The sequence below is a fragment of the Sphaerodactylus townsendi genome, linkage group LG03, assembly GCF_021028975.2.
Source record: "Sphaerodactylus townsendi isolate TG3544 linkage group LG03, MPM_Stown_v2.3, whole genome shotgun sequence".
NCBI classification, from domain to species: domain Eukaryota; kingdom Metazoa; phylum Chordata; class Lepidosauria; order Squamata; family Sphaerodactylidae; genus Sphaerodactylus; species Sphaerodactylus townsendi.
The window spans coordinates 55,788,009-55,800,085 of record NC_059427.1 but is presented as its reverse complement, the minus strand read 5'-3'; the positions used below and the strand labels follow the sequence as shown (position 1 = coordinate 55,800,085).

Here is a 12,077-nt window from a genome sequence, read left to right as displayed (position 1 = left end):
TGTCTTAATTTTAAGGTACACATTGCAATAAAAGCAGGATGATAGCAGTTTAATTGCTACAGACACACAGCATCCTGAATACAGAATGCAATATAATTATAAAAGTTGTGGAGATGGGACTATAAATAACTTTTTCTTTTGTCCAAATGGTTGTTTCCCATTTTATCCCAACACTCACCTTGTGAGATAGGTGAGATTGAAAGGTAATGAAAAAGTAACCAAATAAGTACCATGGCTCAGATGGAACTCAAGTTCTAGTCTCCCCATTCCATATCTAACATTATACCATACTAACTGGGAGGGGTAGGGATGGCACATCAAAAAATGGACCCATTTGCCTTTGCAGCAGCCAGCCACCTCTTCTCGGACTTCCTGAAAGTGAAACTTGACTAACTATTCTGCTCCCCAAATCTCTCTCCCCCCACCCACATACGCACGTTCAGTTTGGTTCCTCCCAGCTTATTTCTGCATCTTTTTTGACACAGCAAGTACTAGTTCAAAATCCTTAAATTGTGGAGGGGTGACTTTTTTAAAAACCATGATTTTTTAAAAAAATGTTTTTCAATTATGAACATTACATTTCAGTTCCTATTCCTGTATACTAAGTATGCCTGGTGGCGCTATAGTTTTATCTGTCTTCACATTCTGTACTTAAGTTTTCTCACTTTTGCGTGTGTGCACACCACATGACATTCTAATGATTCATTTGAAGAACATCCATTTAGTCATGGATTATTGCTTTAACCACTGTCTGTACCCATCTGATGGAAATTACTCAGTTTAAAGTCTTGTCTTAATCAGCTAATGTTGCACTAGGATTTAGCCTTAGTCATTGTATAAGAATCCTTTGAAGCATGCTTTAAAAGACGGGTTAGTCAACAGCAAAGAATTTTAGCTTTTCAGACAGTACCATTACCCATGCTTCAAAAAGATCTAAGCATAACCATTCAGACAGTATGAGCCTAAGGAAGTAGATTGCTTTCTTGCTTGTTAATCTGGCATATTATAGCCCAATTTCTACTGATGAAAAGGTAAAGACTTTGTGTTAGTGCCCATGTCTAAATGACATCCTTGGAAGAGCTTTCCTCATATTCTGCACCATACTGTCAAGGATGATGAGAAAAATTTTCTATGGGTTCAAGTGAAGATGGATGTTTAGAAATCTGCCCATACTGATTTCTGTGCTAAAAGTCCCACATAAAGCATCTTGTGATGTTTAGTAAGTAAAGGAATACTTAACAATTGTTGGAAATATTTTATTTATTTAGGTAATTGATATCCCACTTTTCTCTCCAGTGGAGACCAAAAGAGGTTTACAAAAAACTTGAATATTATTTAATTAACAATTTAAACAAAACACAATTTCAACAAAGCAGGGAAACACAAGACAACATCCATGTTCTGAATCTCATGGGGCAGATTACAGCTCTGATCATAGTTAAACTTTTATACCTGCCTATAGGAAGGAGGCAGATGTTTAACTAGATGTTCAGCTGGCAATGTATTCCATTGGAAATATGTGTGTGTGTGAAGAAATCTTTGTAAAAACCCTTGGCAGGCACCAGGAAAGATGTTAGTGGGCACCAAGTGGAGATTCTGGAACCAGGCTTTGTCATGACATCTGAATACAGACAGTGCCTTTGGCTTGGAGCACTCAAGGAAATTTTAAAAACATCTCCCTGATGGTTGTGAGTCAATTGGTATCTGTGGCTTCTTCCCACACAGCATTCTAGTAAATGGAGGGCCCATATTTGCGACATTAACAACATGTTTCCTTGCCACACTGCTGAAGTAATTCGTTAATTCATTACATATTAGAGTCAAGCCAGTTTTGTTCTACATTCCAGCATTCTCTTTTTTTCAACAGTTCAGCTAAGGAACATTACAGTTAACCAAGCAACACCTGCATACATCTGGGTTATTTCCTCTATTGCTTAAAACTTAGATACTTTCAATTATATAAGCATAAATCAGAAAAATCCATCATTTACTTCATTAACATTTATGTAGTTTTTTAATTTAAAAAATCTGTGCCACTTTATAATTTGTTTAATTGTATTGATATTTCTGGATTCTGCTGCAAAATCCCAAGCATTTAATTCACAGAAGTTAAGTCTTGAGCCCTTATCAGCTGCAATCCTGCCTGATGCTTTTGCGGGGGTGATGGGGTGAATAGCCACAAGAAAGTAGAAGGACTTGGCAATGCTCATCTATAGAGTTCCTGAAAGACTGCATTTATGGCTGTCTGACTCCAGGTGGTATCTGAATATCTGCCACTATTACAACTGATCTGCAGGCTACAAAGCACAATCCACCTGAAGAAAATGGCCACTTTGGAAGGTGGATGCTGTGACATTATACCTCTTAGATGTCCCTCTGTTCACCAAACCCCGCCCTCCTCAGGCTCCACCTCCCAAATCTTCAGGTATTTCCCAATCTGGAACTGGCAACCTTCACTGCACTGCAGTGTAATTCTTACATGGATGAGTAAGCCAAACTGTGCATCTGTTTCAAAGGTCACTAACTTGAAAATCAATTTTCCTTATGGTGATTTTCCACTTGGAAACACAGCAGAGATGGAGGGTGTTTGAAAGATTTCCAGTTGACTAGATTATGGATAGTGAATTCCTTTTTTTTAGAACTGGATCACTACCTAATTTTTTACCACCCTGTGTTAGACCCCCCCCCCCACTTCAACATCAGCATGTTTCTATGCCTGTTACATAAGTAGACTTTATCTTGAGGGAGCATGGGTCCATTCCACACAAGCACAAAAAAGACCTATGTAGGGTATCTTAAAAAGAAGCGACTCCTTTTCACTTTACACACCCAAAATAAGATGTCTGGGCAATGTCTTAAAAAGAGGCAGTTTCTGTAATGCTTTTCTGTGGGCAGTAGACCCATCTTCCAACTGGCTAAGTTTCTCTATGCATAGCTATGGATCTTTTTTTTAAAAAAGGAAAATGATATAGTGCCAGAATCAGCAGGACCAGCTGAGTACAACAATGTACTTTTTGCACTGGAAAGGTGCCCAGGATCAGAGCCTGCAGAACAAATGTCCTGGGACAGTCTTTAGTGAATAGCGGCAGGGAGAATCCTTTCAGCAGCACACGAAATGTCTGGTGCAAGTGGAGGGTGAAACTAATGAGGGAGCAAAACAGTTGGGCAGGAAAAAACCAAGACACCTCCGGAGCTCTGCATTCTGCACAGCCAGGCAGGAGACATCTTGCAGGCTCCTTAGGGGGGAAGCATTCTCACAAAAATACGCCTTGAGCAGAAATAAGGTGTCCTGAAAACATCTTGGGAAAAAAGCTGTGTGGAATTCCTTCCCAAGACACCTTTTTTAAAGGTCTTCATAATGTCTTATTTTTCCGGTGCCAAATGGACCATGGATTTAATGAGGCAAAGCCACAACCCATTTTAAATACATTAAAAACAGTCAGGACCTCAAAGCTGATTCAGAATGGCTTAGAAATGTTTACAGCAATTTTTGTCTTCATTCGTAGGGGACTATGCCCAAAGGATTAAAACATTATCAGGAACTTCAGATGAACAAGTAACGTTTTCCTAGTGTTCAGCATGTGAAATGTTGAAGTATTCATCTACTGCCTCTCCCTCAACAGTCCATTTGAACTGAAAGCTTCCCAGCTGGAAAAACAAAGGCAGATCCTAATGTTTTAGTTAGCTACAAACAAAAGAACCAGTATTAAGTTAGTCATTAAGAAAATAGTCTATATCACTATTGTAATTTTAAGGCTCTTTTTTGTTTAATGTTAATTTGTTTTATAAACTATGCACCATTCATGTAGCTGGCACTATACATAACAATGAGGAAAGTAGAGGAAATTCTTCAGAACAGCTATGAGGAATCTGGGGGAAAAACACATTGAGGCTGACAGATTTTGTAGATTGTGAGATACAATCATGTAGTTGTTAGGTGTTGAACTTCCAAGGAATAGCTGTAATACAAATGCCAAAGAGTCATCTAGTCCAGCACTACTTCTGTTTCTTCAGACAGTAGGCAGACCTGCATGTAACGAAAGCCCTTCATGTATCTCTTTCTTTGGGAAAACTTGGGAGGTGGATTTGAAGATAGAGAAGATATTTTAGCCCTTTGCCAATCTGATGATCAGGGTCAGAACGACATTTTTGAAGGGGAGCAGGAGGACCAAATGATGCCCCCCATATATTTCGTACATATTTTTACTCATATAATCAATGTATCTAATATACATATATAATTAATAATTCTTTTAAACTGTAGAATAAATTGTGTTGACCTCTGTGAATTGCTACTAAATAATTAGACCTTAATATTATCTTCTCTATTGTTTATGAATTCCTCCTAGAATTTCTTTTGTTGCCAGGAGCCTAGGGAGTTCATAGCTGAACATGTATATTAGGAAGGCTGACTTTAACAGATGCATGATGAGATTCATTCCATGGCAATAATTCTGGAAGGGAGAGGAGCAAGAGAGGCTGGGCTGTCCTAAAACGAGCAATTGCAAGCTCAAACCATCACTATTCCAGTAACAACAACACATGGTAGAGAATTTACTATGATGGAGGAAATTTAAACTCCAACAAAGAGAGAACGCTACCCAAACAAAGAACATATATTCAGAGTCTTTATTTTAGAAAAAAACTACAGTCCTTATTGGTTAGCCAACAGTGATGCCTGACACCTAAAAGAAACCACATCAGTTACAAAGATTCAAAACGCAGTTTAGGCAATTATACACAGAGACCAGTTCATTTACATATAACAAATAACCATTACATGAGATAGGCATATCCTGTGAAGTGCAGCACCACATGCAGTTTCCATTCAGAAAAGAGACAACTAAGAGGGGACATGCTGGAGGTTTATAAAATTATGCACAGGGGCAAGAACATTTTCTGCCTATCTCAAAATACTGGTGCTTGAGGACATCCAGTGAAGTTGATGGGCAGTAGACTGAGGATGGCAAAAAACAAACAAACCTTCTTTAGGTGCTGTGTGGTTTCCGTGTTCTAGCAGCATTCTCTCCTGACGTTTCGCCTGCATCTGTGGCTGGCATCTTCACAGGATCCTGTGTAGATGCCAGCCACAGATGCAGGCGAAACGTCAGGAGAGAATGCTGCTAGAACATGGCCATACAGCCCGGAAACCACACAGCACCCAAGTGATTCCGGCCGTGAAAGTCTTCGACAATACAAACCTTCTTTACATAGCACATGATTAAAATGTGGAATTCAGTGTCAGAGATGTGCCACAGGCATAGGCAGTTTAAAGGGAGAGTGTATGAATTCATTGAGGATAGATCTATTAGTGGCTACTAGCCATGGTTACTAAAGGAAACCTAGAGGTGGGATCCAGCAGGTTGTGTGCCGAGAGGGAGTTACTAATTGGTAATTTGGTGATTTTTGCCTTAGTTACACCCCTCCTCTCAGCAGTAGCGTGCAGAACTTGAAGCAGTCTAGCAGGAGGTGCACTGGAGTGCGTGGCAGCCTGTGCCTGCGTGCATTCGTTTCCTGCCCAAGGACCAGTGCAGCGGCTGCATCCTTGCCACAGCCCCGCCCAGGAATGCCCCTCCCCTGGAATGCCCAGCCACGCCCCCATTGTGCCACGCCCAGCCCCATTGGCACTACGCCACAGTTTGAATCCGACCACCATGGGAACCTGTTACTAACATTTTTGGATCCCACCACTGAGGAAACCACTATGTTTGGAGGAAAACTCTGAATACCAGTGCTCGGAGGCAACATCAGGGGAAGGCCTTAGCCTGTATATCCTGTTGTTGGACCTCCAGAGGAAGTGTGTAAGACAGGATGCTAGGCTAGATCATATATTGGTTTGATCCAGCATGGCTATTCATTTGTTCTTACATTCTCATTTCTTATGTTGCTAAAAAATGGCATATTGATTTAGCTTTTTTCAATTTTCTCATTGTCTTCAAGAATAGTGTAGTGGCACAATACTGGACTTGGATCTGGAAGGCCCAAGTTCAGGTCCCTTCTCTGTCTTGGAAGCTTGCTGGGTGACTTTAAGCCAATCACAGAGAAGGGATGAATGAAGAATGTCACCCTCTGCTCCTTGGAGAAAAGGCAATATTTTAAAAGTAATATATTGATAAAGAATTACAAGGTGTTTCACCTCTAGGCTGATGATTAAAACAACTCAAGTTTTAGCACTCCCTAGAAGCTAAAATGACCAATCTGAGGCTTGGTTACATTGTGAGAACACAAGACCCACTGGAAAAAAACAATACTGCTAGGAAAGGTGGAAGGCAGAAGGAAAAGAGAAAGACCCAGCATGAGATGAATTGACTCAGTTAAGGAAACCACAACCTTCTGTTTCCAGGACCTGAGCAAGACTATTAATAATGAACATTTGGGAGGACATTCATTCGTAGGGTTTCCATATGTTAGAAGTGATTTGATTGCACATAATCACTCACACACACACACACACACACACACACACACACACACACACACACACACACACACACACACACACACACACACACACACACACACACACACACACACACACACACACACACGTTCCCCTCTACATTAGGCTCCTCTCTCTTTCTTCCCTACTGCATCAGGTTGCTCTCTCTTTTTCCCCTACCCCAGGGATGCCTGGGATTGCTTCCCTCGCAGAAGCCTTGCCTTCCCCTGCCCCAATTAGACCCACTGTCAGAAGTGGGATCACTTCTGCAGCCACCAGAGGTGGCAGGGGTGGAGTGATGCAACTGCCTCACCTTGTTGTGCTGAGGCTTTCCAGGGGCTAGCCAAGCTGTGACATGTGTACGTTTGGGTGTGTGCACACTTCAACTCCAAGTTGCTCTCCTGGGTGCCATGTGCCTTTTTGCTCTGCTGGTAGCAGCTGTGCAGGCTGAGGAGCAGCATGTATCCTGCATGGGATACACACAGCAACTGAAGAGGCAACCAACCCTATAGCCTTTGGCTGCCGCATTACATCTCCCCTCTGTCTACTGCCCAGGGCAGCCAGCCCCTTGCTTTCCTAGGTTCCATCCTGCTGATGATTGCCTTCATTGCTGTTCACCCATGATATTACAAAGGTGCATTCTGGGCAGAGGTGTAGCTGGGCCAAACTGCGCCCATTGTGCATTCTAATTTTCCACCCCCATGGCCCCCCGTGGTGCCCCCCTGTGGCGCCCTGCTTCCCCCTTTCCCACACTTACCTTAGTTCCTTTCCTTTTTCAGAACTTTTTCAGGCTGCAAAAGGCCTGTTCTCAGTAAAAATGGGCTGATGGGAACTATACTTCCAGGAGACCTTGTGAGCCCCAAGGTCTCCTGGGAACTGTAGTTCCACAGGCCATTTTTACTGCAAACAGGTTTTTTGCAGCCTGAAAAAGTTCTGAAAAAGGAAAGGAACTAAGGTAAGTGTGGGAAGGGGGTGGGGGCGCCACGGGAGGGCGCCGCAGGGAGTGGGGGAAAGGGGGAGGTGCCTGGGGCAATTTTCAAAATCCCCAGGTGTGCACCTGGTGAACGGCGCGCCCCCCGCCCCCTTGTAGTTCCGTGACTGATTCTGGGAGACAAAGATGCTTTTGGAAACTCTGAAAAGGAGAATTTGCTGGGAGCAAGCGGAAAAACAGCATTTTCTCCCCATATCTTGCTTCTCTACTCCAAATATTTTCCCCAGCTCACTTTTCTTTACAAAAGGCAGTAGTCAGGCTTTTTGTGGGGAAAAGTACAGTAATATTGTATGGGGCTAATATGATGCTGGACTTTGACTAGGGTTGCCAGCTCCCACAGTGGAGGTTAGAAATGTCCTGGACCCAGCTGGCAGTGGGAGAAAAATGAAATAAAAAACTGACTTAGCTAATAGCATGACATCAGTTCCTAAAAAGCCTGGAAGTGACATCATCCCTCCCTAGGAATTGGCTAAAACACTATGGTCAAATCATAGCATTTTCAGCTGGTCCTAGAGGGGACCAGGAAAGAAAAAACAAAGAGTTTTGGTCAATTCATAGAGCAGGGTGACATTACTTCTGGGTTTCCCTGTCCTTTGCTTAAGCACACAGACAGCTTTAACTACTACCATCTCAAAAAAACAAACACACCCCACAGGGCTATTTCCTTAACAAAATAGTGACATCAATCTGCTATGTCAAGGTGGTTATTGCACTGAGATGAGTAAAATGGAACCTGCAAGAAGGAGAACGGGTGTAGTGCTGTGGTTTGCATGCAGACAGATTTAGGTTCAATTTGGGAAGGAAAAGGTTTGCCTGTCTGGGACCCTGTTGTCAGTCAGAGCAAGCAACACTACTGAGCTAGATGAACCAAAGGTCCAACTAGAGACCTTCTTATGATTACAGAGTAAGTATGAGAGCTTCTCATAGCCATGGAGAGAGAGTCATTAAGGCAAACTGACCTGAAGGAAAAATTGTTCTTGATTTCAGAATAAGTGTTAATACCATTTTACACTTTACCACTAGCTGGTAGGCTACTCTTGTAAATTAATAGATTCTATTTGTTTAAACTATTACCTCTACAAAAAAAGAAAAAGCAACCATGGCTCTGGCCCGCACATGCAGAATAATGCACTTTCAATCCACTTTCAATGCAGTTTGAAGCTGAATTTTACTGTGCGGAATAGCAAAATCCACTTTCAAACAATTGTAAAAGTGGACTGAATGTGCATTATTCTGCATGTGCGGAAGGGGCCTAAGTTTAACAGAGAATTACATATTACAATTGTTTGAAAGTGGATTTTGCTATTCCGCACAGTAAAATTCAGCTTCAAAGTGCATTGAAAGTCAATGTGATTTTTGATTGAATAGTTTTTGTACATAAATATTTCTAATATATACAATAATGCGATCTTTATATAGAACACATGATGTCAAAATCCAAGCCCCTACATTTGATAGACTGCTTTCATTTTTGAACATGCACAAACAAACATACCACATCCTGGTAGATGTTTTATCATTCTGCAGGGCCAGATGATTAATCACATATTCTCAATTTTACAAGTAACCATTGTTTGAATCCATCAAATCATAAACGATCAACAATGGAAATCATTAAAGTCAACAATGCAGTTCTCACAGCAGCTTGCAGATTCCTTATTACCTAAGATTTCATCTTTACTTTATATAACTGTATTACTATACATAGTATTAGGATCTTCATTGCAACTGGAACTGGTGGTAAAGAAGAAAATATAGCTAGGAAGCACTGTGAAAGAATTAGGAATAGTATAAAATCTAGATCAGTTTTTTCTTTCTTCTGTTGAGGAATCATAGTTTGAAGCATTCCGTTTTAAGAACTAACAGATTGATGCAACCAACATTTTTACACCATTTTGTAATGCTGAGCACTTGGAATAATTGTGGGGTGCTGTATTCACAAAACTCTAGCATTTATAAAGCATTTGCCTTTAAGAACAAGTTCACTTTTATTTTATCCCAACGTTGAAAAATTGACTTGGGACCCAAAAACAAAATTAGGACAGGCTGTGCAGTGGTGTATAACACTCTTGAGGAATGGAACCTTTCAGGGCTGACATATCATTTCACAGACTTGTGCTTTCACAAATTAATGCTTGACAGGGCTTCATTGTTGGGATTTTTTCCTGCAGGTTTTTTTTATGTTCATTCGTTGAGTTGTGAACAGAAGATGAGATGAGCATAATTATTATGCATAATGTTTGGTACAGTGTTCCATGCTCACGTGGCCTCATATACATGATGTTGTTCTTTTCCATTTCCACAGGGTTTTTCACTCAGATTTCTACTCTAGCTGATGTGCAGGAAAATGTCATGGAATATCTGCATGTGCTTAGTCGACCCAAAGTGATTGATCAAGAGCATGATGTGATATGGACTGAAGCCTATGTTGACAGCACTGTAAGTCTGCATGGAGCAACATTTGAGTTGCACAACCTGTTTACTGCAGAGTGCCAAGAGCAGTTTGGTGCAGGACTGAAATTGCATTGAGCACAATATAAAATGCTATGAGCTTCTACTCATTTGAATGTGGTTTGTGCATGTGCTGCTAAGATAGAGCTCAATTTTCATAGCTTGAGTGAACCTATTACAGCTTCAGTGGTTAATGGGAAGGGATTTTTTTTTTACTTTGTAGAGAAAGTAAGGCTTTATGTGTTAAAGCCCAGTAAGAAAAGCTGCCATTTGCTTATCAAGTACATAAGGTATTAATGTATGGAGTAAGCTTCAATCACATATTGATCTTCTACAACCATAGTCACTACCAATAGAGCAAATGGCATGGAAATTGTTCTGATGCTATGAACTGGAAGTGGGCAAACTATGAAAAACTGACAATGTGTGAATGTCTGCTAATCTACACATTTTAGCTACATGCAGTTAACTTAATTTGCATACCATTTTCATGAAAATGGTGAATGTCAAGCCAAAGCTTGGATAGAGCTAATCCAAAATTACTTGGTTTACCCTGAATGATTATGAAAAACGATCTTTGGTTAAATCCTTTAGAAAATGTCAAGGTGAGTCTGGAAATTATTCAGCAAATATATAATATGTGTATGTGTACATGCAAATTGGTTAATTTGGTATCCCATTAGCAAACCCCATAAAATTGCCTTGAAAAGTGCATGAACAATGCTTGAAGATGTTGCCTAAAAGAGATTTCTTTTACGTTGAAACTGAGGAGATACTCTTTTTCCTTTTAGTTTGCAGCTGGTAGAAAATATTAGATCTTGTACTGCTTTTCAATGACAATATAATACTTTTGTTTTGGTTTTACATTTTTCTATGGTAATTTTTTTTAAAAAGTTGATTTTATGATTTTATAGTGTACTTGCAATACATACATTTATGTTTATGCATCATGGGACCATGCCACATAGACAGAACTATGGTAAATATTCTGAGAATAAATTGTTTCTATTCTTGATTCTTTGTCTCTAAAATTGTCTCTAAAATATTTTGGGTTTTGTTTTTTGATCTGCACTAGAACTGGGCAATCTAAAAATAAAAAAGAAAGGAAAGTTAAACTAAACAATTACCAACACTTATGAACTTTATGCAGCTTTAAACACAAATTTACATTGTAACTTTCCAGAAACATATTTTCCAGAAGACTTAATGGCTATTGTTTCTTCAATTACATACCTGGTCTCTTTTCATCAGACAATGTGCAGATATTATTATATAAAATAGTATTTTAAAATAATGTTAACTTATTTTATTCAAAGAGTCAACTCGCAGGGTTGTTGCCAAAATAATATTATACAATGAAAAGAAGGCTTCTGAAGGAACTACTGGAATGAGAAATAGGTCTAAATGAAGGAAGAGCATGATAGGATGGAAAGCAAGTTACATAAAAATTAATTTGGGGCACTTTTGCATATGCAAAATAATGCACTTTCAATCCACTTTCACAATTGTTCGCAAGTGGATCTTGCTATTTCGCACAGTAAAATCCAGCTGCAAAGTGCATTAAAAGTGCATTATTCTGCATGTGGAAAGTGCCCTCAGAGTACAGGGACAGATGGGTCAGTGTGAAGAACATGGATGGAACAGCAAAGGAGTTCACATTGCTGGAAAACTGTGAACTTGAGTGTCTAACAAGTCAGGAAGCAAGAAGAGTGGAAGCTGAATTTAATACTTTGATTTGAAGTGAATTATATCTATAATTAATCTCTAATAAAACAACAGTGTATGTTGAATATTATGACCTCAGTTCTTTTTTTTTGGTTCATATCTATATGGAAAACACTTCAATGAAATACCTGATAGAATTTGAACTACATTTAGGAGTTAATCTTTCTTCCTGGAGGAGAGCAATTTGCAGTTTAATTTTCACTGCATCGTACCTCAATTATTACATAATTATAATAATTATAATGTTGGACAAATCAATAAATATAATAAACTGTACAATGATACAGTTTGCAGAAATAGAAAATACCAGATAGTGCTGGTGTATCATGAAAAATACAGTAGGATTAAATATGTTGTATTATGTAATTGAAAATAACATCTCATTGCAAAATGGATCTTAGAAGAGAATTATAACCATATGTACACAGACTTACCATTAAAATCAGTCACTCGATTTGGTATAAATAGATT

The 12,077-nt window shown here is 39.6% G+C and overlaps 1 protein-coding gene across 5 annotated transcripts in view; it reads left to right on the top strand.

Annotated features, from left to right (window-relative positions):
• The window catches only part of CACNA2D3 (calcium voltage-gated channel auxiliary subunit alpha2delta 3), a 707,732-nt gene that overhangs the window by 454,400 nt on the left and 241,255 nt on the right, over positions 1 to 12,077 (top strand). For all 5 annotated transcript variants that reach the window (XM_048490851.1, XM_048490852.1, XM_048490850.1 and 2 more), the window contains exon 13: positions 9,736 to 9,869. In XM_048490851.1, coding sequence (XP_048346808.1) covers positions 9,736 to 9,869 — 134 coding nt within the window. The remainder of the gene's footprint in view (positions 1 to 9,735; positions 9,870 to 12,077) is intronic.